This window comes from Dermochelys coriacea, chromosome 2 (assembly GCF_009764565.3).
Source record: "Dermochelys coriacea isolate rDerCor1 chromosome 2, rDerCor1.pri.v4, whole genome shotgun sequence".
NCBI lineage: Eukaryota > Metazoa > Chordata > Testudines > Dermochelyidae > Dermochelys > Dermochelys coriacea.
This window is the reverse complement of record NC_050069.1, coordinates 37679836-37707723: the sequence shown is the minus strand read 5'-3', so window position 1 is coordinate 37707723 and position 27888 is coordinate 37679836. Positions and strand designations below refer to the sequence as shown.

At 44.3% G+C, this 27888-nt stretch overlaps 1 protein-coding gene and 1 long non-coding RNA gene across 4 annotated transcripts in view; one reads left to right on the top strand and one right to left on the bottom strand.

The window, feature by feature from the left end:
- Window positions 1-997: 997 nt before the first annotated feature.
- Window positions 998-14971, bottom strand: LOC122458613. The gene is made up of 3 exons (XR_006278684.1): window positions 14841-14971; window positions 1884-3986; window positions 998-1237 (listed from the first exon to the last, which is right to left on the bottom strand). It is a non-coding gene; the product is annotated as an uncharacterized LOC122458613 (long non-coding RNA).
- Window positions 14972-15109: 138 nt separating this feature from the next.
- ATP6V1C1 (ATPase H+ transporting V1 subunit C1) overlaps window positions 15110-27888 on the top strand; it is a 39777-nt gene continuing 26998 nt past the window's right edge. Inside the window, exons 1-2 of one of the 3 annotated variants that reach the window (XM_038392413.2) lie at window positions 15110-15290; window positions 26150-26332. In XM_038392413.2, the coding sequence (XP_038248341.1) occupies window positions 26201-26332 (132 nt within the window). In that variant the 5' untranslated portion in view covers window positions 15110-15290; window positions 26150-26200. Of the gene's footprint in view, window positions 15376-26149; window positions 26333-27888 lie in introns of all 3 variants that reach the window. The other 2 variants (XM_038392412.2, XM_043507467.1) reach the window with 2 other exon arrangements.

Sequence of the window (27888 nt, the reverse complement as noted above, 5' to 3'; positions counted from 1 at the left end):
ATCATCGTAGGGGAAGTCAAAATGCCCATTGTGATCCTTGGAGACCCCGCTTACCCTTTAATGCCGTGGCTCATGAAACCCTACACAGGGAACCTTGACAGCAGCAAGGAGCGGTTCAACAACAGGCTGACCCAGTGCAGAATGACTGTGGAGTGTGCTTTTGGCCATTTAAAGGGTCGCTGGCACTCTCCGTTATGGGAAGTTGGACCTGGCTGATACAGCATCCCCACGGTTATATCCACATGCTGTACCCTCCATAACATTGTAAAGGGAAGGGTGGAAAGATTGCTCAGGAATGGAACTCGGAGGTTCAACACCTGGAGGCTGATTTCAACAGCCAGAGAGCAGGCCTATTAGAGGGGCCCAGGGTGGGACTGAAAAGATTAGGGATGCCTTGAGGGAACAATTTGAGGCTGAAAGCCACCAGTAATGTCTGATGCCTTGTACAGGAGTAAAATGCAGTGATTCCAATGTTAGTAGGAAACTGTATTTGCTACGCTGACATGCAGTGCCTGTTTCTTTGCCTGGGCTAAGGTACCTTACTTTATGCAGTAATAAAGAATGTTTTCAAAGCCAAAAAAATCAATCTATTGAAAAGAAACACAAACTGCTTGGGAACAGAAAGGGCAAGGGGGTGGGGTGGGGAATGGTACAATCACAGATTTCCGTATGTCCTGTTCTCATACTCAGCCTTCCTGTCTGGAGTGCAGTGCAATGAGTGCTGCACTTCAGGATAGCTATACTGCATGGTGATGGGGGTTGAGTGCAGAGGATAAGGGTCATAGTTTCAGGGCTGGGTGATGAAGCTCCAGGTGTTGGAGGCAGCTAGTGGCAGTAAGAACCCAGATGGTGGGGAAAGTAGGGTGGAGGTGACATGGGGGCACAAGGGAAAGAGTTTTGGGACAAGGGCTGCAGGGGGGGAGGGAGGGTCGGGCACGGTAGTGTTCCGCCTGCATGGCTACGAGTTCCTGGATCGAGTCCACTTGGCGTTCCATTATGCTTATCAGCCGATCCGTGCTTTGCTGCCGGAGCACAGCGCTTTTGTGCCGGTGCTCTTCATTCTGCTGGCAGATCCTCCTTTCACTGTCCTGCCACTCCTGCACTTTTCGATTTTCATTACTTGAATGCTGCATTACTTCATGCAACATGTCTTCCTTGCTTCTATGGGGCCTCTTTCTGATTCTTTGGAGTCTTTCGGCCGGTGATAACACGGACAACTGAGATCTCAAGGTTGCATCTGTAAAGGCAAAATGCAGACAGCATTGTTCACACCAGACAGAGCAAAGATTCCCCCGTACTTAAGGGCAAGCACAGTCTACACAATAGCATAATTTGCCCGTCCCAAAGCAAGTGCACATAACCCCCGGGAGCCCCAAAATGGTGAGTAAGCACAGGGTCAAGGGGCACTGATTGTTTCACGGCTGTACTGTCCTCTGGGTTTCTGAGCCTTGGTGAGAGCCAACAGTGACAGGGGGCCCCTATACTGAACACTGTCCCCACATTTTCCACAAGAGTTTGTCCTGGAAGATATCTCGCTGCTGAGGGTGACCTGGGAAGCAAGGGAGGGTCTTCTACTGCAATGCAGCTTCCGTCCTGGCAGCTTGCCTGTGTGCAGCAATAGTACCTCTGCCCCTCACAGCACAGTGGCGTGGACAAATTAGCCTTACTAGGACGAGGAGCACAGTGGCTTTCCCGAGAAACCTGCACAAGCACATTGCCCAATTCTGGATGAGACTTTTGAAGAGATCACTGAGGCCGATTAGCGCGATGTGAGAAAGCACATCAACACCCTATTCCGCATCTAGACATGCATGCAACCTTAACCCTCCTCACCCCAAGAGCCCACGCCGAATAACTTCCTTCCCAAAATAAAAGCCACTTACCGGGAACCTCCTCTGGAGTTTGTCCTTCCCAAGCACCAGCCGCCGCAACTGGCTACCTTCCTCCTGGCTTGAGAACAGCTCCTGGCTTCATGCAGCTAGGGATTCTGGGGTGTCTTCCTCTGCCTCACCACCCTCGCTCCCACTTTGCTCCTCCTCGTCCTGCCTTGTTGCACTGGGCTCTTAAGAGTCTATGGTGGTACTCTGAGTGGAGGTGGGGTTGCCCCCAAGTATTGCGTCCAGCTCTTTGTAGAAATGACAGGTTGCAGGGGCAGCACCAGAATGGCTGTTTGCCTCACGGGCTTTGCGGTAGGCATTCCGCAGCTTATAGAATCATAGAATATCAGGGTTGGAAGGGAGCTCAGGAGGTCTTGTAGTCCAAACTCCACTCAAAGCAGGACCAATCCCTAATTTTTTCCCCCCAGATCCCTAAATGGCCCCCTCAAGGATTGAACTCACAACCCTGGGGTTAGCAGGCCAATGCTCAAGCCACTGAGCTAACACTGCAGTCCATCCCGGTCATGGCCCCTTTCCATCATGTCCCTTGATATCTGCCCGAAGGTACCGTAATTCCTACAGCTGGAGCGCAGCTGGGACTGGACAGCTTCCTCCCCCCAAACACTGATGAGGTCCAGCACCTTGCCATTGCTCCATACTGGTGCTTGCGCGTGGAAGCATGGTCACCTGGAAAGATTCGCTGAGAGCACTCCATGCCTGGCTGAGCAAACAGGAAGGGGATTTTCAAAATTCCCAGAGAATTTAAAGGGCGGGTCTGACGGTTGGTCACCTGAGGGCAGGGCAGTAGAGTTCAAAGTGATGACCAGAGTGACTAGCACAGGCATTGGGGGACACTTCTGGAGGCCGATCAGAGCGCACTATAGGACCAGGGCGTCCACACTGGTGCTGCGACGCTCCAGCTGGGGTGCAGCAAACATTATTCCACTCACCAAGGTGGAGTCACAGTGCTGTAGCCATGGAGTCAGAGTGCTCTACGTGCCTTGCCCGTGTGGCCGGGTAGTGAGCTAGTGCGCCCGGGGCTCCTTTATTGCGCCGTAACTCGCAAGTGTAGCCAAGCCCCCAGTGAAAGCTAAGGAATTATTAATTTGCTTAAGTTTTTTCAGGAGGAACTCTGATTCCCTTCCCATTAAAGTCAATGGCAAAACTCCCATTTATTTCACTAGCGTGAGGCCTTGTCTACACTACAAAGTTTTGTTGGCAAAAGCTGACTTTTGCCAACAAAAGAGGGAGGTGTACACACTACAGAGCTACTTTTGGTGGCAAAACTCCGCTGTTTTGTCAACAAAATAAAATCACTTCATCAAGAGGCATAAAGCCTTTTGCGGCAAAGTTAAAAGGACAAAGCTTCAGTTTAGACGCTCCTGTTTGTTTTGTCGAAAGAACTGGCTTCCGCCAGTATCCCATAATGCCTGCCCTGACCGCTCTCCAGTTCACTGTTTTGATCTCTGATGCTCTGCATGCATGTGCCCTCCCCTTTCAAAGCTCAGGGAAATATCTGACAACTGAGAATGCTGCTCCCTTTGGGGAACAAAGAGCAAATCTTTGGAATGCTTGTGTTCTTCCAGGCGCTAGGAACACAGAAGCAGGCACACTGTTGCTGGCAGGGGGATGCGGGGGGGGGGGGGGAGACTGCTGTGCTGCTTTGACATTCCTCTGCATGGAGAGCTCAAAGGTATTGAGAATCTGAACATCTGGGAGGTCACGGCCCTCAGCACCTTGCAGGATTAGGCCCTGAGAGGCCCAAATAAAATACAAGCTTGGAGGTTTTCATTTTTATTACTTTTTCTCTGGTCCTATCCTTTTTTAATATGGCTAAATGTAAATATATACATCTAGGGACAAAGTATGGAGGTCATAGTTACATGATTGGGAACTCTATCCTGGGAAGCAGTGACTCTGAAAAAGATTTGGACGTTGTGTTGGATAAGCAGCTGAACATGAGCTCCCACTGTGACCCTATGGCCAAAAGGGCTAACGTGATCCTTGGATGCATAAATGAGAATCTTTAATAGAAGTAGAGCGATTATTTTACCTCTGTATTTGGCACTGGTGCAACAGCTGCTGAAATACTGTGGCCAGTTCTGGTGTCTACAATTCAAGAAGGATGTTGAAAAATTGGAGAGCATTCAGAGAAGAGCCACAAGAATGATTAAAGAACGCTTTATTTATACTGATAGACTCAAAGAGCTCAATCTATTCATTTTAACACAGAGAAATGGATTACTTGATTATAGTCTTTAAGTACTTACATAGAGAACAAATATTAATGGGCTGTTCAGTCTAGCAGCGCAAGGTATAACAATTGAATGGCTGAAAACTGAAGCTAGATAAATTCAGAATGGAAATAAAGTGTAAATTTTTATCAATTTGGGTAATGAATTTTGGAGCAATTTACCAAAGATCACTGTGGATTTTTTATTGATATTTTTCAAAAAGATCTGCTCTAGGAATTATTTTGGGGAAGTTCTATGGTCTGCATTAGGCAGGAAGTCAGGTGAGCTGGTCACAATGGTTTCTTCTGGCCTTGGAATCTAAATCTATGAGCTGGAGAGGGTATTTGGTATGGCTTTAGATTTGTGGACATCACTGAAAAAGAGGAATTTAAATGAGACAAGGGTGGGAAACTAGGACAGTAAGGTCAACTACTAAAGTTTTTTCTGAATAAAGGAAAATCTTTCTAGATTGGTTATACAGTATATAGCCCTGTTTGATCCAGAACCTCTTGTTATTAAAGGCACATCTGTAAGCAAACCCAACAGGAAGCTGTATTATTTCTGTTGTATCTAGCAGCCTCTGGGTTCAAAGGTACCACTTGCAGTGCAAAGAGATGAGGCACCTCATCCTTAGTCAAAGTGCTTATATCAGGTGCCCTGAATTAGAAGTTATAATACTTAACCCTCTTTTATGCCTTTTATCCTCAGAATTGTTTGTAAACATCAGTAAATAAGTACATTAAATTCATACTGTAGCATACCAACTCAGTATGAAAAAGTCAGGGTGGATAAAAATCAATGATTTAAAAAAAACCAAACTTTTTTGATAAAATGCTTTTTGAGGAAAAAACTTATCTAAAGATAGTTTTAATTAAGATACGTTATAGCTCAAAGATATCTCATCATGGAATAGGGATTATAAATTCTATAGTATGAGAATATATTCATGTAGTGTTTAAGAAAAGTTTTGTAAATGAGTTCCAATACTTCATGCATTAGGGACCCAATCTTATGGGGGTCCAGGGGCTTCTGTAAAGATTATTTAGGTTAATCTATCTACCCAGTGGGACTCAGTGCTCAGTCTAGAACGGGGTGGGCAAACTCTTTGGCCTGAGGGTCACATCGGGGGTGCGAAACTGTATGCAGGGATGGGTAGGGAAGGCTGTGCCCCCCAAGCAGCCTGGCCCCCACCCCCAATTTGCCCCCTCCTACTTCCCATCCCCTGACTGCCCCCTCCTGAGACCTCCTACCCCAAACTGCCCCCCCGGATCCCACCCCCATCACAACCCCCCCTCGCTCCCTGTACCCTGACTGCCCCAACCTATCCACACCCCTGCCCCGACAGACCCCCCGGGCCTCCCACACTCTATCCAACCCTTCCCCCCCGTTCCCTGCCCCCTGACCGCCCCAGAACCTCTGCCCCATCCAACCATCCCCTGCTCCCTGTCCCCTGACTGCCCCCTTGGGACCTGCTACTCAACCCCCCCCACTGCCATGCACGCTGCCACCGCCCCCTTACCATGCCGCTCAGAGCAGCAGGAGCTCACAGCCCCACTGCGTGCAGGGCTGCATGGGAGGGGGAACAGCATGAGAGGGGCAAGCCTCCCAGGCCAGGAGCTCAGGGGCTGGGCAGGACGGTCCCGCGGGCCATAGTTTGCCCACCTCTGGTCTAGAAGATATCACCAGAGTTGATTCGTTTTGCAGTTCTCAAACTGTGGATTTGTGTCTCCAGAAATAACATGCTTGTTCATAGCAAAAGTGTTTTAAATAAATAATATATACAGGTGAGAACAACAGCCCTCAACCCTATTGTCCCCCTGCATATTTGTGTACACAGTCAATCCCTTACCTCTCTCTAAAAGTGCAAAGTTTCAGAAAGTTCAATGAATAGAAAATTGTTGTGGGTGGAATAGATCTGAACAAGGAGAAGAAGTCTGGAGATAAATATGAGAAGGGAGGGACAAGCAGTAGAAACAAAAGTGAAACTGTTTGAGCAGCATATTCTAGAAGTCTTGAGGCCTTTCTGAGTGTAGCCTTCATTGATTTGAGATCCACCATACCATTCTCTCACTAGAAGGGAAAACCTATAACGGCAGCTAGCTGTAAGAGAGACCCAGTTTGGGAATACTTTAATGAACTTCCTCTACCTGTGGGTAAGACAGGCATGCGTGCAAAATGCAAACAGTGCAACAAAGAAATGCAAGGCTTGGTTGCCCGAATGAAACAACATCATGAGAAGTGTTCCTTCTCAGGAGAAAGCTGCATTGAAGATGATGAAAGGAACGTGTTTGAACATGCAGGATCTTCAGGTTGGTAAACTTTACTTCATACTTCTTTCTTAAGGACTGCTTGTCTTCCTTCTGGACTATTCTTGAATTCTCATTTTGAGCAATAAATATACTTGTTACTCTATTGTACTGTCATTTTAGATGCAGTTGTGATAAAAAACAAATAGCTGAAATAGGCAGATCTTTCTTTTACAAGTTTCACCTTTAAAGTAGTACTGACTGTTAGTGAATGCAATGAGTAATACTAAATGAGCAGTATGGTAATAATAATTAAATAACTGCATTGACTTATTTTGTTTAGGAGAATCCATCTTCAACATACAGGATTCTGAAGATTATCAACCTTCAAGATCACCATCATTTTCTATAGTTTGAGTTATCTGCTAATGATAGTTTTTCAGACACATCATGTATGTCACAAAGCCACAGTATAGCAAAAAGGAAAAAAAAACACCCATCATCCAGAAAACCACAGATAAGTTTGTGATAAGAACAAGCAGATTACAAAAAGAGGTAATTGATGAAAAAATTGCCCAGATTGTTTATGCAACAAACTCACCTTTCTGTATGATTAACATGGTTCAGTCATTAAGACCAGGATCCATTCCACCCAGAGCAGATGCCGCAGGCAAATTGTATGAAAGTGTATTAGAGAAATTGAGCAGTGTGCAAAAGGTCTAGAGGGTAAAATTGATAACCTAGTCTTGATGGGTGAGCAATGTCCACAATAATCCTATTGTATGTGCTTGTGTGATAAGAGAAGGGAATGTCTTCCTTACAGAAGATACTGATACATCAGGAAATGCACACACAGCATGATACTTACAAGTAGCAGCAGTAAAAGCTGTAACAAACTGTGAAAAAAATTCAAATGTCTAGTACCCAGCTTGGTCACAGACAATGAATCCAAATGAATCCAAGATGAGAAGAAATTTAGAAGAGAGTCCCAAGCTAATAACATACGGTTGCAGCGCTCATTTGATGCACTTCCTAGCCAAAGACTTCTGTGTTCCAGAAATAAAGGCTAATGTTGTTGAAATTGCAAAACACTTTCATAACCACTTTGCAGCAGCTGCTCTGAAAAAAGTGGGAGGAACCAAGCTAACTCTCCCACAAGACGTTTGATGGAACTCAGTAGTGGACTGTTTTGAGCACTGTATCAAGAACTGGCCTAATCCGATGACAGTTTGTGAACAAAATTGTAAAAAATAAATGGCACAGTCATAGCCAAAGTTATCAGCATTGGGCTTAAGAGAAATGTTGAACACATGCTGAGTACTCTGAAACCTATTTCTGTAGTCTTGAACAAAATTCAGGGAAATAGCTGTTCGAGTGCTTGTTCGTGTCCATTCCAATCAGGTGTGTGCAAATGCACGTGCACGGTGGCCAGAAGATTTTTCCTCTAGCAGCATCCGTTGGGCTGGCCTGGGCCCCCCCAGAGTCATGCCTTCATGGCACTCAATATAGAGCCCTGCCGACCTGCCACCCCTTCAATTCCTTCTTACCGCCAGTGACGGTTGGCTGGAACTTCCCTTAGCCCTTGCTTAGCAAGCGCGTTCTATAGTTACGGTATATAGTTACCTTAGTATCTGTTCTTAGTATTAGTATTATTGTTCTTAGTATAAAGTTGTTGGGGGTTCCCCCCCATTCCGCCTCCCCGGAACCATGGTATGCCGCAGTCCTCAGGGTTTAAAAACTGTGTGGCCTGTGCAATGCACATGCTGAAGAGCAATCCACACTCTTAGTTTATGTTAGCTAGGGGAGGGCCACCAAAAGGATCACTGTAAAATCTGAAGCAAGTTCCACCCTAGAACTCTTAAAGAAAGGGAAGAGCGGCTTAAGGTGATCCTCATGGAGGCAGCTCGACACCCCCACACCGACCTGGGTCAGAGGACCTGGCTGCTAACACTTCATCCTCGACATGGAGCGCCTCAGCACCGTCGTCAAGCTCGGATCCAAGACAGGACTCGTCCCAGGATGCTCAGCACCAACATGGCACTTCACAAGACTCAGCTGAGAGCAGGCACCAATCCCACTCGCCAGTGCCTCAGAAGAAAAAGAAGCCGGACAGCCACTCACCTCCAGCTAAATCCACAGAAGCGAGACCCCAGGTGGGCCACAGTTCCAGATCTCCTACCATGTCAACTCCTGCCCAGGCGAGATAGTTGAGTCCGGGCCCCCCTCGATCACCAGTCCCTACACAGCAGCTACAGCTCCCTTTGATGCCAGAAGCTTACCAAGCCACTCGGGACCTCTTGTACCTTACAGCACCATTCTCACCCCCAAGGAGGGAAGAACCTCCAGCACTGGCGGACCCACCCCGCCCCCCGGTGCAGTCAAGAGGGAAGCCGGCTATGATGTCCAGGCGCTCCCCCTCTCCATGTCCCTTGGCACCAGCCCACTCGGACAGAGAGCCTACCCGCTCCCCGAGCTCTCGACGCTCGGCTCCTCCATGGTCTTCAGTCTCGGAGACCTCGGAGTCAGAGTCCAACTCCTATTGCTCCAGGAGAAGCAGAAGCTGCAGATCAAGGTCCGGGAGAGACAGGAGGGAGCCCCAGGCATGGCCTCCGCAGTGGCAGAACCTAGCACAGTGGCCCTTCTGGACCCCATGGGCGTTTCACCAACGACAGGAAGGGACCCAAGGTCACTGCTCCACTGCGTCTTCTGTGGCCTCAGCCACCTTTATCCTGCCATCAGCTACACATCTTCCCTCTGCACCTGCCTACACACCAATTCCTCTGACAGCGGCACCGTCGTTGACTCCAGCAGTGGATTTGGCACCAACCCCGGCACCGCCCTTGGCAACAACCTCGGCATCGCTGACACGCCCGATATCCATGCCGGCACCCTTGTCAATGTCGACTATGGCACAGGCGCCTATGGCCTGGCCCTCCATCTTTGTCAGCGCAGATCGGCACCAGCTCCATCAAGGTTCCTCTCGTCGTACTGATGACTGCGACAACACATGGTCCAGCGTCTGCAGCCCTAGCACCATCAAGCGCACCACAGAGTCTAGGACCCCCTGGGAGCAGATGGCAGGGAGCATCCGCTCCTTATAGGCACTTCCTCATCTTTGTCACCTGATGGAAGCATTGGCAGGTACAGCCGTAGCCCCAGCACTCGAGGACAACAGGGTGCTGCAGCAGTTGCTGTGCAGGGCTGCTCATGGTCTGGGCATTAAGGCCGAAGAGGCTGATCTCATGGTGGACATCCTCGCCCCCTTCCCATATTGCCTTTCCATTAATTAAAACCATTGTGGACATCACCAAGGCCCTGTGGCAGACCCCAGCTTCTTTGCCGCTCACTGCCAAGCATAATGAGAGGAGTTATTTTGTGCCCTTCGACCATTTATACTCTCACCCACCTCTTGTTGTGGACGCTACTAACCAGCATGAGAGACAGGGTTTCCAAGGGCCCTCCCCAAAAAAACAGGGAGGCCAAGCATCTAGACCTTGATGGGAGAAAGGTCTATTCCATCTGGGGTCTTCAGCTCTGTATCTCAAACCAACAGGCCATCATCAGCAGGTACTCATAAAACAACTGCGCGGCTCCTCCCGTCAGACTCCCGAACCGAGTTCTCGGCCTTGGTGGAGGAGGGGATGCTAGTCTCCCAGGCTTCCCTCCAGGCCACATTGGACGCTACAGATGCCGCAACTAGGGTCATGGCGATTGGGGTAGCCATGAGGAGGGGATCCTCGCTCCAAGTCTCGGGGCTCCCTGACGAGGTCCAGCAGACTATTCAGGACCTCCCATCTGAGGGTGTGACTCTGTTTTCTGAAAAGACAGATGAGGCTGCACAGCCTGAAAGACTCACAAGCCACCCTCAAGTTGTTGGGCCTGCATTCTCCCGCCACACAGTGGTGACACTTCTGACCACAACCTCCTCACAGATTCCAGCACCAGAACTGACAGGACAGTTCTCAGAGAAGGAACAGGAGTGGCAGGAGGCAGCAACACACATCCTCAGGCCAGAGCTCTGGCCAGCCCAAGCCACCCTCTGGCCTAAACCAGTCTTTTGAAGGTGCGGTCAAGGACGGTGCACCAGATCAGAGACTAGATCTATGCCACCTTATCTTTTCCTGCTGACTATCCCCTTTCTACTGTGCATGGTACCATATCACTTCGGACCACTGGGTGCTCTGAATGGTAAAGAGGGGATACTCCATCTAATTCTGTGCCCTCCCGCCCTTCTACCCCCCTTCCCGTCCCTCTTCAGGGACCTTTCTCACGAGAAACTCCTCGTCCAGGAGGTGCAGTTGTTCCTATCACTAGGGACAGTGTAGGAGGTTCCTCAGCAGCACAGCGGCGAGGGCTTCTATTCCCAGTATTTCCTAATACCAAAGGTGGCCTCAGACCTATCCTGGACCTGCAAGAACTCAACCAGTTCATAAAGAAACTCAAGTTCCACATGGTCTCCCTGGCCTCCATCATCCCCTCACTAGATCCAGCAGATTGGTATGCTGCCCTCGACTTGAAGAACGCGTATTTTCACATCGCAATCACTCAGACCCAAAGGAAGTACCTCAGATTTGTGGTCAACTGTACCCACTATCAATTTACTGTCCTCCCATTCGACCTGTCAGCAGCACCTTGAGTATTCCCCAAGTGCATGGCAGTTGTCACTGTGGTCTTGCAGAGGCTCCAAATATAGATGTTTCCGTACCTCAGCAACTGGCTGATCAAAGACTGCTTCAGGACCCAAGTGGAAACTCAGGTCACATTTATCAGAGCCACTTTCGAGAGTCTGGGTCTACTCCTAAACAAAGCAAAATAGACTCTGTCTCCCATCCAGAGGGCAGAGTACATGGGGCAGTACTGGACTCGACCCAAGCTAGGGCATACCTGCCACAGGCGAGGCTTCAGGCCCTCAACGACATAAGAGGCCACATGCAGTTCCCCACCACTACAATGAGAAACTGCCTGAAACTCCTTGGACACATAGCTGCCTGTACCTACATGACAGGTTTCAGAGTAGCAGCCGTGTTAGTCTGTATTCGCAAAAAGAAAAGGAGTACTTGTGGCACCTTAGAGACTAACAAATTTATTAGCGCATAAGCTTTTGTGAGCTACAGCTCACTTCATCGGCATCCGATGAAGTGAGCTGTAGCTCACAAAAGCTTATGCTCTAATAAATTTGTTAGTCTCTAAGGTGCCACAAGTACTCCTTTTCTTTGTACCTACATGGTGCAGCACACCAGACTCAGGCTTCGACCGCTCCAGTTGTGGCTCGCATCAGTGCTTCGCCCAGCCCGGGACAGTTTGGACAGGCTCATGACCCTGCCTCGCCTGGTCCTCAACTCCCTTTGGTGGTGGATCGACGCTCAGGAAGTGTGATCAGGGGTCCCCTTTGCTGCCCCACAGCTGTCTCTTTCGTTGGTGACAGACACATCAGACTTGGGCTGGGGAGCTCATCTGGGAGACCGCAGAACTCAAGGCCTCTGGTTGCAAGCAGATCTGCATCTCCACATCAATGTCAGACCGGTGCACCTGGCATGTCAGACATTCTGTCCTTACCTAACTGGACAATGTGTATCAGACATGACTGACAATATAACAGCAATGTTCTATATCAACAAATGGGGGGAGGGGGTCACATTCCTCTCCCCTGTGCCATGAAGCCCTCATGCTGTGGGACTTCTGTGTAGAATATTCAATTCACCTGCAGGCGTCATACCTCTCCAGGGTTCAGAACGAGCTGGCGGACCACCTCAGCAGGTTGTTCCACAGCCACGAGTGGTCCCTTCGCCCAGACATCGCAATTTCAATCTTCCAGAGGTTGGGGTTTCCCCTGATAGACCTCTTTGCCATGTGACTCAACAGGAAGTGCCAGCAGTTCTGCTCCTTCCAAAATCACAGCCCGAGCTCCAGCGCAGATGCATTCCTCCTCCATTGGGGAGGTTCTCTCCTATACGCCTTTCCACCGATACCGCTCATTCACAAGGTGCTGCTCAAGATCTGCAGGGATCGAGCTTGGGTCATACTGATAGCACTGGCCTGGCCCCGTCAACACTGGTACACATCCCTCCTAGACATGTCTGTGGGAGCCCCAATTACCTTGCCACTCTCTTTGGACCTTCTCACACAAGATCACGGACATCTCTAGCACCCGAACCTTCAGTCGCTCCATCTCATAGCGTGGAAGATCCATGGTTAAATCCATTGGAGCTTTCCTGTTCAGACTAGGTTAGACAGGTCCTCCTTGGCAGTAGGAAACCCTCGACGAGGGCCACATCTCTTCCACTTGGCAAGGTATTTTCAATCTTGTCAGCACAGTGCCATTTACCCCAAAGCTAGCTTCAGTGCTGCACATTCTGGACTACAACTGTGGCAGACTTAATCTTCTTCTGCCCATCACCATCATTTGAATGAAGTGGGAGAGCAGGAAATTCACTGCAGGTCTTTAGAAAACTAGCATAGGGAGGGTACATTTAGGCACAAGTGTGTATTAGTGGCTTTGCTCAATGTATTATCATTAAATTTCCCAACATTATGAACCCTATGTGTACACCAGAAAAATGTTAAAACATGTTTTCTAACACTATACTAATAGGACGTTAACCAAGACTTAGTACCTAGTGTAGAAAGACAAGTTGCTGTTAAAAAGCTTTAGCCAATTATAGTTAAAACCAAAACCACATATTTTTTAAACATTAATGTCATTGTCTACTAAAAGCAAAACAGTATATGACATTTAGCATGATCTATTTTCCAAGTGTAGACAAGGCATCTTTGGCCCACTGATTGGGTGTGATTTCCTCAAGAATGCTCTAGAATTTAGCTTGATCCATAATCTTATAAGGGCAGACAGTGGATTGTTGAGCTTGGAGCCCAAGTGCTTATCTGACTGGATGAGGTAATCTATCCAAGTTAGGGGAATTATTTTTATGTTTATTGTTACAGCCGGTAGAAAAAAATAATTCAGGTAATTCATTTTGTTTCAACACTTGGGATTTTTTTCCAATAAACTACACACAATTTTAAAAATTGGTTTTAAATGGTTAAAATATCTATGTTTTCTTTGACTTATTTTCCTCCACTGGCCAAAAGGGGATAGGGTGACAGTGAGATAAAATGGCTCTTTTTCATCCTACCAAAAATTTTAAAACTTCTAACATTTTTGAAATGGCAACTGTTGGGTTATTTTAATGAAAAACTTCAACTAAAATTCTGTGGGTTTGGGGGAGGGGATTGACTTTTTCTCATTTTTTTCCAAATTTTTTTTTTTGCTGTCAAAGTATTTCCTTTTGAAATTTTTCAACAGCAAATTTTCAGTCCGCTCTATTCCTTAAAGTTTTCAGTCCGCTCTTCCAGTCAGATGATCATGTTTAGGATGTGTCCAGATCTGGAGATTACCTTGGAAGAGTACTTCCCCCCCTGCTTTTTAAAAAATTACTACCACTCTCCAAGAATAAAAGGTCCCCCTTTAGGTCAGCAAAACAAGGAAACCATGAGCTAAGGCTCCCTATTTTCTCTTCTTGCTACTGCAGTAGCTCTTTGAAGGACTCTGGAATAGGCACAACAGACAAGTTAAAGGGACAATAAATCTAACTTCTATGCCATGCTCATGCCATGTTCAGAGTATCTGAATACACTGAGAAAGGTAAAATTAACAGGCTGAAAGGATAATTCTTATAAAGGAAAATCCTCCCCACCCCATCCTTTAAAAAAAAATCAGAGTTGGGAGAGTCTTAAAATGCCAAACATGAAATACCGTACACTTAAAGACTGTTGTAAATTTAAAAACCTTGCTATCTCACAAAAACAAGTGAACGGCAAATAACAGAGGGCAGACTACATGCTCCCACCCAGCGTACTGCATTTGTAATTCTTCCGCTCAAAGCTCATTAGCTAGGATTTTAAGCCTTGTTTTGCAGGGCTGATAATTGTTCCACACATGTAACAGACCACTAACTTCAAGCCAAACACCCAGGGCATGGAACCTGTCAGCAACTGACTACTTTATTCAGTGCAGTTGTAGCTGTGTCCGTCTCAGGATATTAGAGAGACAAGGTGAGTGAGCTAATATCATTTATTGGACCTCTTTTTGTCTCTATATTTTATTCAGTTAGTTTCTTATATGCAGGCTATACTAGAGCTACAAATAATCCTCAACTGCCCCTTTGATTTGAAGGGCCCCCTTCATGGGGCCTTTCCTTACCTTTGTCAGGCCTATTTCTTTTTTTATTGTTTTTTATGTCTTCAAGAAGATCGTTGTTGAATTAGTAGGGAGGAAAGGGCAGACGTGACTGCTCTGGAGAGTGACCGCACGAGCTCCTTCCACCATAGATACAAGGGCTAACCTGTGGGGCCCCAAGGGCGCAAGTGTGTTTCAGGCAAGCTCTCACCGTGTCCTACCCATGTACTATAATGCAAAGAGGGGAAGAGATGAGACAGTAGCGATGTGGTGCCCTGGGGGCGGGGGCAAAGCTTGGACAACTCACCGTGACTCCTAGCGGGCTGACCGGCCAGGCCGCTTGGAACCGGCCCCTAATACCTCCCTGGGTTCGATAACAGGGAGGCTCACAGCGGCCCAGGCTGGGGGCTGCTCGCGCCTCTCCCCGCTCGTGCAAGCCGCTCCACAGCGAAACCTGGAGAGCGAGCGAGCGGCCGGCCTCCCTCCCTCCCGGCACGCGCACTAACCGCCCTCCCCTCGCGGCCATCAACCCCGCCCCCCTCAGCTACCTGCTTTCACAATCCGCGCCACCGCCCCTTCTGGGCACCTCACCTGTTCCCCGCCCGCTCGCCCTCCAGCCCACCAATCAACAGCCCTTTCCGGTCCGCGCCCCGCCCCTTCCTCTCCCGGCCCCCCCGGGGTGAAGCTGCCGCAGGGATCAGCTGATTGGCGCCTCACGTGACTCACTGGCTGCTGCGCGGGGATGGAGCAGTGACGGGTAAATACCCACCGGGCGCGCCAGCGGGATCCGTTCCGCCCCGTTTCTCCCTCCCTGCGCCGGCCCGGCCACTCCGGGGACACCGGTGAGTGCAGAGAGCGCGGGGAGACGTTGTCCCGAAGCAGCAGCGTGGAAGGGCCCAGCCCGGGGGATCAGACTCGGCCCGGGTGAACGGGGCTGACAGGCCCCCGCGAGAAAGGGCCACTGCAGTGTCAGGGCTGGGAGCCGGTCACCCCTCAGCGCATGGGACATGCCCGGGCAGGCCTGGCCACGGCCCCTCACTCGTTGGTTTGCGGGAGGGGTAGCAGAGAGACTCACCCGGGCGGGCCCGGTCCCCGGCCTCTCCCTCAGGGGACTGGGGGAGGGGAGGCGGTGGGGAAAAGAGAGACTCCACCGGGTAGCCCGGGCCCCGGCTTCCTGCTGAATAGGGGCTGAGGCTGATGCTGAAATTGGGTGTAGGGTGTGTGCTGCCAATGTACCTCTTTTTCTCATGCACCCTTTTACAAACTCTGTTGGCTAACCATTGACCCAATGTTAAATCCAAAACACTTTGCCCTTGTCCCTAGAGTGCAAAAAACAACCCCCCTCCCCAAAGCTGTGTAAAGAGGCCTTCTGGTCAGTTAACTTGGGCTCTGTGGGGCCCATGGGAAATCAAACTCTAGAATTAGTGGTTTCTGGTCCTAAAGTATTTTATTGTCTAATGAAATACTTAACTCCTTGTTTTTAAAATTTTGTTTAGTGAGATAACAACAGCCTCTCCTAGGCTCTTTAGGCCATCAAAGGTCTCAGTTATCAGGGATCATTACAGGACCCCATCTATCCTGCCTGAGTCACTCAATGTAAATGCAGAAGCTGTATGTGTGCAGGGTTATATCCTGAGAATTGCTGCTTCTAGCAACTGGTTCAAGGACACAAACTTCATCTGATCTGAAACGTCAAGGGTTGAAGATAAAAACTTTGGCATGTCTTTTGTCCCTTGTAAAGTTAAGTGAAGCTTTTGTGAAAACCTGGAAATGATTGAGATCCTGTAGTGATGGGCACTGAATGCTCAGTCAAATGGAGCATTGTAGTCTACTTCTTGTGATATTGTCTTATGATGTATAAAGTAAACGTATCCTTTTTTCCCTCCCAGTGTGTTTGTACAAAGCTTACGTTTCCTCAAATTCTTCACAGTACAAATATCACTTCCTTGCTATGGCAGACTTCCCTTTATGAAATGTAGGGACAGTAATAGCAAAGCAATACGTACCAGAAGTGATTTCTGGAGACAATAATGAAGCAGTATCTACAGCATAGTTACACTCTGAGGTATTGGTAACCTTACAGTCACCTTAGTAAAGATGAGAGCTGAATATAAAAACCTCTGAATTAGTCTAAAAAATGCAATATAAAATGCATACTAGTTAAGATCCTGTTTTGGTATTATTATAGTTACACTCACTGGTCTACTAGTGAACTTTCTAACTTCTGTTTAGGGATGCTTGTGCTTATGCATGGCATATTGCTTGAAAGCTAGCTCTACGGACATGCATCTTCCCTACTGTCCATTCTTCACTTGATACCGCATGAGTGCTTTCATGAAAATATTCATAGTAATGAAGAAAGATCTATATAGATGTGGCAGGCATGTTCCAAAACATTAGTAAACATCACCTGATGAAAAATTCTTTGAGGCTTAACTTCCATGTTTCTAAGAGGTTTTGTATATTAAGTTCCCACCCCTTGTACCTAGTGTAGTTGTTTTAAGCATATTTCAGAATCCAATTATTGTGATGCCAAAAATAGTTTTTTTCCCTATTAGTTCAGTCAGAGTTAATATAATTTTTCAATGTATATATTATATATAAACTTGTACTTTGAAAACCAGGTAACATCTGTGTATTTCTGTGACAGCTTTTGTAGTTTAGCAGTTGGTAATATCGTAAGTCTTATCTTGAAATCCCTTACAGGCATATTTATAAAGGAGTATCAAGGAAATTTCAGTGTAATGTGCTGCTTAATCAGTGACACTAAAATGAAAACTAAGTTGTTAGTGTATTCCATTAAAACTCTGCTGAGCCTTTTTATTATAAACAAGAATAGACATTCTCTATCAGTAGTACTGGAGTGTTAAATAATGCATCATTTTAAAAGAGTGACCCTACTGAGTCAGAGTAATAGTCCATGTAGCCCAGTATCCTGTATTCTGATAGTGGAAAGATTTTAAAATTTTCCATATGAAGATCTGCTAAAACATTCCATTTTCTTGTAAGATAATTGGAGCAAAATGATTCATGTGAAATGTTAGACTTCAGTTGGTTAATCATATTACTAATAATCTATAAGCCTGCAGCATCCTATCTATGCCCCTTAACATTAAATGACTAATAATACTTTATGCAATGTTGTAGCTGTGTTGGTCCAAGGATATTAGAGAGACAAGGTGGGTGAGGTAATATCTTTTTATTGACCTAACTTCTGCTGGTGAGAAAGACCAGCGTTTGAGTTTACACAGAACTTTTCTTCAGGTCTGGGAAATGAAGACTATGTCTAAACTATGGACCTTACAGCAGCACAGCTGTACAGCAGCAGCTATAGGTCACTCTATATCTTACCTATCAGTCCTCCATCCTGAAAGAAAACCTGCACAACACCTTCAAAAGATGAGCCTGGGAGCTTAAATTCATAACTTGGCTAGACACTAAAAATCATGGACTGAATAGAGACACTGGATTTATGGCTTATTACAACAATCTGAAACCCACTAACAATCCATCTTCCCCCTCACTTTTCTTCCCTATGACTGGAGGGGGTGTCAGTGGGCCTTTTGAATGGTCCCTTGAAATATGTGCTGACTACTTATGCTAAACAATCTGGTCCATCTTGTATTTAGCAGTGACACTCTAGTTAGGCTATGTCTACATTAGCACTTTTGTCCGTATAAACTTACGTTGCTCATGGGTGCAGCCCCCTGAGTGATATAAGTTACAAAGACAGCAGCGCCGGTGTGGACAGCACTACGTCAGCAGGAGACGTTCTCCTGCTGACCTAGCTACCGCCACTCTTGGGGTGGATTAATTATGTCAACATGAGAGCTCTCTCCTGTCGCCGTAGAGTGGCTACGTGGGAAATCTTCTACTGATGCAGCTGCATTGGTACAGCTATGTCGCTGTAAGGTATCTAGTGTAGTTTCCCAGACCTGAAGAAGAGCTCTGTCAGCTCAAAAGCTTTTGTCTCTCACCAATGGAAGTTGATCCAGTAAAACATACTACCTCTCCCACCTTGTCTTTCTAAAAATATTTTAGTTAGATAAGAAGCAGAGTTTCAGAAATTATTGAAGAAGTTCCAGACATCCTTTCATAGGCTTAACCAATGAGAGGTTTTTATGTAACTTGCTTAGCTTGGTGACTTTTTGTTTTTAAATTGTGTACAAATACTTGTAAAATTTGATTAATTTTTCATAGTGACATTTCAGAAGATGAGAGAACCTTTGTCCCACTCCTGCAATATATTGTGGAGGGGTTACTTTTAATGATTTCACTGGATCTCTGCATAAGCACATGGGTCTGCTCATACACAACAGGATTCAGGCCATTGTTTCTGCCCATTCAATGTAACAGAATGTCTTGAAACAATAACAACATCAATGGAAAAAAATCAGCCTTTAGAGAAATCAAACAACTTGACTGAACTGTCTGCATCTACTATATTCAGTATCTATTTTTCAAAATTAATAGTGGTGTCTAGTTTTCCATAAGCAAGTAGAAACTTCAGAGTTATTTACTCTGTGTCAATTATGCTAGCAAATGAGAAATTTTGCCTTTTATTTGGCTTGTCGCTTAAGACTATATCTGCCAAATTGTTTTGATTTCACTGTGAAATCAATAACTTGGAAGAAATTGATGTATACCCCTATTGCAGACAGAATTCCATTACATAATATGGATACCTCTGATTTCTTATGCATGTATATCAGAAATAATTGCAATGGGGAGAAATCGCTAGCAGTACCAGTGTTCATTGAACCCTAAATTCTATAAAGTATTCTACCCAAGGGGGTTCAAATACTATGTTCCTTTGACATTCTTTCATAACATAATCAGCTTTTCTTAAAATGAGTGAAAAGTAGTCTTCAGTACTACACTTGTCCTCTACTGCCCTGTCAATCATTTCTCTTCAAAGTTGTTCAACCCCCAAGCCCCAGTTGTTGTTGTGAAACCTCACAAATAAGGGAAACTGAGTGAAACTCGGGACACAAAGTGCTGTCAGATGTGGAATGCAAACTGATTTGACAGATCTCTTTTCTAATCTTTCAGTTATTAGAAACATGCTCTGAAAGGCACTTTAAAAATGTACAATTAAGTTGCTCTTAGTGTCTTCAGTTCAGTTTTTGAATATTGTTACAATAGTTTCTTGTAATACTCTTAAATTGTACTTAGAATCTTAATCTGACACAACTTGAAAACTACATGCAATAAAAATGTAATAATAATTGCACCCTCTTAGATTGCAGATCAGGGACTGCATCCTTATATTTATTTGTATAGCAGCTAGCACAATAGGACCTAATCTTGACTGGAGTTTCTGGGTGTTATCGTGCACAGTGTATAAACCTATTTATTGCAATAGTAGTAGTTTTAATCTTCAGTGTTATTTTTAACAGCATTGGATAAATCTCTTTGCAGGAAAAAGTTCACTGTCCTTGTAGGCAACCTGTATTTACAGTCAATGTATTTCTGAAGCAAGATTTTAAGATATGAATTTTATGACTCTAAACTGAATACAGTAAGGAATTTGGTCTTTCTGTAAAAGGGCTCATTTTTTCTCTGACTTGCAACACTAAAACTGAACAGCTGAATTTAGGTCAGACTATTTGTTACTAAGTAATTAAACAGAGAGGGGTTTTTCAGACTTTTTTGATAGAATTGGCCAGTTCATTGGACAGTTAAATAAGATCTCAGTTATTGTACTGTAGAATTTAAAACGGTCAGAATAAGAAATTGGGGGTAATAAGTCTGCAAGGAACTTTGCTTTATATACTCTGCTGCTTTTGCTAATTCATAAGCTGCCCAGTATTCAAAATTTTAGTATCTTTGAAATACTAAATGCTAGCATTTGAAATGAGGATTGTACTAATCTTTGGTATAACTTGCTGCCAGCATTGGTGTAAAGGCCTGATGATTCTAGTTTTGTTTACTGGATGGAAGTTGGTATTTGTTTATATAATTGTTTTCCAGTATTTAAAAGTAATTGTCTGCAAAACCATATATCTATATTTCATCCCAAATTTGAGACCACTTTCCCTAGAAACTGACAGATATTAGTCTCAGCTATCACAATGCTTGGGCTAATATCAGCAGATACTATTTGTGATGCCAGGACTTCAAAATGTACCCAACACCTATTAGCCTAAAGACAAAAATCTAACAGTTTGCACTGGTGGGAAAAGTGTCCAAGTCAACACTCCCATGCAATTTAAAGGAACAAAACAGTGGCTTACTGTTTAATTGCAACTCTATTGATGTATTTTGAAGAAAAAGTCACTTAACTAAGTATCAGAGGGGTAACTGTGTTAGTCTGTATCCACAAAAACAATGAGGAGTCCAGTGGCACCTTAAAGACTAACAGATTTTATTTGGGTATAAGCTTCCATGGGTAAAACTTTGGGTTTTTCACCCATGGAAGCTTATGCGCAAATAAAATCTGTTAGTCTTTAAGGTTCCACTGGACTCCTCATTGTTTTTACTTAAAACTCACTATCTCCTCCTTTTGTTCTGCCATATTTTCTTTCCTATAATAGATTATTGCATATCTTTATATGATGTATACAATAGCTATACTACTCGTCAAAGGCTGATGGAACTGTGTGGGGCAATGCCCAGGTAAGAAGCAAACCTCTTCTTGCAACTGATGAGAAATGGAAGGGTTCTGGAATTCCTACCCTGCTTGGGGGCTTCAGTTTCATATAAACCTCCAGCTAGTAGGTGCCTGACAAACTTGAAGTGGAGCTGTTCTCTTCTGGCAACTGAAAAAGAGAGAGAATGCTTGATTTATGTTCCCTGACTAGGGTAAACGCACTTGGCTGCTAATGAACATGTGCATGGGTCTCCTCTGCTTTCCCTTTTCCCTCAGCTTTCAGTCTTCTCTGAGGATGGTAATGGAGTATTTCTCTACTACTCAACCCCTCCGCCAACCTTTGTTTTTCAGGCAGGGTCTGCACTACACACCTATATCAGTGTCACTACATCACTTGGGTGTGGATTTTTCACACCTGAGTGAAATAGTTATACTGACTTAATGTAGACCGCTTCTACCTTCAACATAGCTACTACCTCTCAGGGAGGTGGATTAACTACACTAACAGGAGATGCTCTCCCATTGGTGTAGTAGTGTCTTCACATAAAGTACACCTGTGTTTCTGTACGTGAAGATAAACCCTCAGTCTGATTCCCAGTGAATAGCTCCATGATTTCCCAAGCAGTAGTGGTAGAATGAAACTGATCAGATTCTTTTCACTTTCATTGTTGCCCACAATATTCTGAATTATCAGTTTTCACTCTACTGCAGCTCAGCTCTGCTTTGAGCAGCAGTAGAGGCACTGGAGCTCTGTCTGCACATGTGAGATGACAGCACTGCATTGGCTTACATTCCATGTTTGGAAGGATATCTTGTATCAAAGGACAAGAAACAAACTATTTTTAAAAATGGAGATGTTAATTGGCCTTGCCTGGGAAAGCTTCCTTCTCATCACAGGGCAAGATGGCAAATTAATTTTGCAAGCCCTGAGTGGTGACAGTTTAAATGCAACTTGCAGTCTACAAGGAAATGAAATTGTTTTAGTTAGGATCCTGATTTGAGCAGCTGACGTAGCCACATTCTTTTTCTATTGCTAGTTATGACAGTATTATTAGGGCTGGTCTATGCTAGAAAGTTAGGTCGACTCAGTGGTGTCACTCAAGGGTGTGGAAAATTCACAACCCTGAAAGATGTTGTTAAACTAACCTATACCCTAGTGTAGATGGTGCTAGGTTGATAGAATTCTTCCATTAATTTAGCTACTGCCTCTGGGGGAGGTGGATTTACAACAGTGATGGAAGAACCCCTTCCATTGCTATAGTAAACATCTATAGTAAATTATTACAGCGGCACAGCTGCAGTTGTGCCACTCTAGTGTTTTTAGTGTAAACATAGTCTACACTAAAGAGTACCCAGAAGTCACTTACTACAGGACAGGCCCAACAAAGAAAACAACAGAACGCCACTAGCAATCACCTTCAGCCCCCAACTAAAATCTCTCCAACACATCATCAAGGATCTACAACCTATCCTGAAGGACAACCCATCACTCTCACAGATCTTGGGAGACAGGCCAGTCCTTGCTTACAGACAGCCCCCCCAACCTGAAGCAGATACTCACCAGCAACCACACACCACACAACAGAACCACTAACCCAGGAACCTATCCTTGCAACAAAGCCCGTTGCCAACTGTGCCCACATATCTATTCAGGGGACACCATCATAGGGCCTAATCACATCAGCCACACTATCAGAGGCTCGTTCACCTGTGCATCACCAATGTGATATATGCCAGCAATGCCCCTCTGCCATGTTCATTGGTCAAACTGGACAGTCTCTATGTAAAAGAATAAATGGACACAAATCAGACGTCAAGAATTATAACATTCAAAAACCAGTTGGAAAACACTTCAATCTCTCTGGTCACTCGATTACAGACCTAAAAGTGGCAATTCTTCAACAAAAAAACTTCAAAACCAGACTCCAACGAGAGACTGCTGAATTGGAATTAATTTGCAAACTGGATACAATTAACTTAGGCTTGAATAGAGACTGGGAGTGGATGGGTCATTACACAAAGTAAAACTATTTCCCCTTGTTTATTTCCCGCCACCCCCACTGTTCCTCAGACGTTCTTGTCAATGCTAGAAATGGCCCACCTTGATTATCACTACAAAAGGTTTTTTCCCCCCCACTCTCCTGCTGGTAATAGCTCATCATAAGTGATCATTCTGGTTACAGTGAGTATGGGAAAACACCCATTATTTCATGTTCTCTATGTATATAAATCTCCCTACTGTATTTTCCACTGAATGCATCCGATGAAGTGAGCTGTAGCACATAAAAGTTTATGCTCAAATAAATTTGTTAGTCTCTAAGGTGCCACAAGTACTCCTTTTCTTTTTGCGAATACAGACTAACACGGCTGCTACTCTGAAATCTATAGTAAAGTATTACAGCAGCACAGCTGCAGTTGTGCCACTCCTGTGTTTTTAGTGTAAACATAGTCTAAGTCAAAACCAGTCTTGGCTATCAGAAAGAGGAGTTGAATATAACAATATAAGGCTACAATGTAGCCTCTTGTATTTTTTATTGCACCAGCCGAATTAAAGATTTGCTACAAGTCCCTCTATTCAGTAGTTTATAACTTTTTACTTTTTTTGCCATAGACTAAATGTTAGTATGTTAAAATAGTTTTCAAAGGTGTTCTGTACTATCCTTAAAAATTCCTAAAACTTGACATTCTGAAGTCAGGCTGTATTCACTGTTTTCTTCAGAAAAAAGGTTTTAAGTATTTAAAAGAATTTATTAATGATTATTGCATGTTCTGTTCAGAGATGCTACCTTTCACAACATCATTATCTGTAATGCAAAGAATGTGAGACCATGTCACCATGAAAATGTAACTGTTCTCTTACTGATCATATCTGAAACATCTTTTGGAAATACTTTATAACATGTGCATGAGGAGCCTTTCAGATCTAAGTGGAAACATGTAATGTTCCACTTATTGGAGTGAATGAGTCAGATTTGGTTTTGCTAGGATATTTGCTTGCACTGTTCTGCTCTCAGAAGAACTACTTCCTCATTTTGCAGTGAGGCCTGTTTTTTAGTTCCTCCATCTTCCCACAAAATCCGTTTTAAAAATAAGTTTTAGTACTTTCGAATTCTAGTCAAACCTTAAGTGTGACAAATTGAAAATAACACAAATGACTTTAGCATTTCAGATGTCAGGGTGTGTCTCTCTAAACTGAACTCTGGTCTTTTCCTGTGGATAGGGTTAGGAGGCAGGGGAAGAGTGGAGCTCATCTCATGCAGTGGCAGAACCAAAAGCTGACTGGGAGTTTCCACTCAGGAGACATTGTGAGCAAATGTTAGCTGTAAAAGGCTCAAGTGCTATACAGTAAACCAAAGCCATTCTGCCACTGTTTTCAGATAAAAATATACAAATGATGTGAAAGGTGGTTTGAGTAGGGAACCCACAACGCACGCACCAAGCAACATCAGTACTTTTGCTTTGTAAGTGTATATATAGAAATTAAGAGTGAGGGTAGTGGAGGAGTCTAGCATTGCACCTGGAACACTGGATTTTTGTCATATATTAAGGGAAAGAGTACTTCTAAGTCATGAGAAGGGAAGGGTATAAGTCTCATTTTCTCCAGAAACATGGGACATTCAGCAGATCAAATTCTATGCAAGTCAAATGATGTGAGATAATATAGCTAGCATTTTTTCATGTAGATGTCTAGGCTTTATGTACCAAAAAATTATACCCCCTCCTTCCCCTGCATAGACATCACACTCATGGGCATAAAATCTTTGCAGTCATGTGCCACATTCTGTTGCATTAAGTAGCTTCCTTTAAAAAGAGGGATCTTGGTGATAGTGAAAGGGCATATTATTAAGGGAGGAAATAAATTGGCAGTTGTCATTTGAGGAAATCTTCTGCGTGGGCAGACAGTAGAGTTTAGTAATATAAGCCTCATCCTGTTTATCTTCTAATTGGAAGAGACTTGAATTAATTTGGAAGTCATACAATCAAGGGGATACATGCGTTTTAAAGTACAGTAGAGCTTTGCTAAGCCACACACTTTGATTCTTAAAGATATGGCCCCCTTTCTCAGCAAAAATTATAAGTGCTTTAGTGAGGTCTCATTAAAACTTCACAACTTTTCCAAAATATACTATAGAAAAAAATATTAGGAATTAACAGAACTAAGCCATAATTGTCAAATGAACAAAGTACACTTAGTGATATGTTAAACTTGATTTTTTAAACATTCATTTACTAATTCAAAAAGTCCAGTAACTCTCAATAGGCTTGGTTCTGTTTTTCATGTCTAGAACAGTGCCTAAATACTTCCTCTTTGATCTTCTTTGAAAAGTTTACTTGTCTCACTGTAATTTTCTTTCAGTACTTGCATTGTTGTAATGAACAACTGTCTATTATGTGTATAGTTTTGTAAAATACCATGATGAGATCAGAGATTCAGTGACTATTAGATTATGTGTAACAAATTCCCTATTCATGTTAGCCACTTGGAAAACACTCTTAACTTCAGAGCAGTAAACGTCCAAAAATTACTTAATTGTCAAGCAATAGCTCTTCAAGTGTGATTCTACTCTGAAAAGTGGTCAGGTAAAACTTAGCACCACCTTACTGAGCCAATTTGTTCTCCTTATATATTCAGATGTATTGCTTACTGTCTGGGCTTTTAAAAAAAACCCCTTCTTTATATTGGCACTGCAGAGTAAATATGGCTATGGGAGTTTGAGTTGAATTCTGTTGTCGCTTGTGCACCTTCAGTAGGCTTGTAAATTATGTCCTATTGGAGAATCTATATAGTTGAAAGAACCCACCTTAACTTGCAATTTCTAGGTTGAGTTTGTAGGGCTGGTAATTTAAAAGTAAAATGGCAAGTAATGAAAAAAAACAAATGTAACAACATTACGGGGTATTTTAGCAGTCTTTTTGCAGTGTGTTGAACTGTACTCTGAAACCACAGTAGACTTTTTTTAAAGTTACAGTACTACTTTGAGGGACTCTAATCTGTGGCTAAGTATAGATCCTTTTTTCTCCAGTGTCTCACATCCATCTTCAGACATATTAAGTGTAAAAATAAAGTGACAAAAATGACAGAGTTCTGGCTTATTTCTGCTCCTGGGGAGAAAACATGTCAACAGACATGGGAGAAACTACATGCTGCAACTACAAAAAATAATAATCTCTCCAACAATTCAAAGTTCAATATTCCTGACTTAAAGGTATGTAAATATTCTCTCATATTTCCTAAAATGTGCTTATTTTCTTTATCTAATTCAGGATTCTTCTGCTGCAAAACTCAGTGAATTTATGTTTCTAGTTAGATAGTTATTGGTGGTTTGAACTGTGAAACTTTAATTTTAATGAAGAAAATTGCAGATAATTAGAAGTTTATGTAGACCTGAACACCAGAAATAAATTCACTTAAAGAAAATAACTGAAAAATCAATTATTCTACTTAACATATCCTGAGTTCTGGGTTCCATTTACTCTGCAAGCCTTGAAGATGCAATAAACCGCACTCACTGCATTCTTCTAGATCTGGCAACTGCTGCATAAGAAAAAAAGAATGTTGAAACCATGAGTTAGTAGTTAAATGGAGGAGAAGATGTAAATGTGTTTTGATCAACTAAGATTTGTAATATGAGCTGTCTGCAGTAGGGTTTTCTATGGTCCACTTCTGAATTGTCTGCTTCTCCTTTTTCACATGAGATACCATGAAATGGCTTGATTAAAATCAGAATCTTTGTCAGAGACAGAACCTAAATCCAGACACAGCCCTTCCTCTTTCAGTGCAAATGGTGCTGCCTCAGTGTATCTTGCCAAGGTATTGCATGGAAAAATTACTTCTGGGGGAATTCTGTGGCCAAAAAAAAAAAAAACTCTGCACACAATATTTTAGTCTGCAAAATTCTGCATTTTTTTGGTCAAAATAAAACAATCACACCAGTTTCAATTATTTTGGTAGTCTATTTTGAAATACCTGTCAGCAAGTATTTCTAACAATACAGACAAAAAAAATTCAGGACAAATAGATTCCTTACTAGGCATATTAATACAGAACGTTGAGTTATTAATTTACACTACAATACAGAAATGTATTTACCTCAGAATCCGAGCAAAGGTTTGGGTGGTGGTCAGGGGTAATGGAGGAACTGAGGGAGGGGGAAGTAACTACTGGGAAGGAGTCTGAGAGTGAATCTGGAGGGTTGTTGGATGTGAATGGGGGATGAATGGAACAAGGTTGGATGTGGTTTTGTTTTGTTTGTTTTTGGGAAGTGGGGGAAAGGATTGTTAGGGAGTTGGGAAGCCTCCCCCATGCAGATCCTGTCTGACCCCTAGCCTCTCCCATTCAGTGAGGCACATATGCCCCTGTTCCCATGAGTTCCTGCAGCCCCCCTCCCATTCAGTCCCTGGCTCAATGCTGTCACCCCACTAGCTCTTGAGCCTGTGCCCCAGTCTGTCCCCCTGCTAGCCCTTCTGAACCCCAGTCTGTGGCACCCCCATTCCCCCAGCAGCCCTGTGTGCCCCACTCTGTCCATCCCATGGTTCGTCACCCTGCCCTGCTGTGAGGAACGCAGCTTCTCTGCCAGCTGACTTCCCTCTCTTCTGGTGCCATAGCAACCCCTGGTTGGGCAAAAGGTGTAATAGCAACACCTCTCCAGCAGAATCTCTATTCTGCATAGAAAAAAACAAAACTGTGGAGGGAACATGCCTTCTGCACATGTGCAATGGTGCAGAATTCCCCCAAGAGTAAAAAGTAGTAGGAGACAGTGCA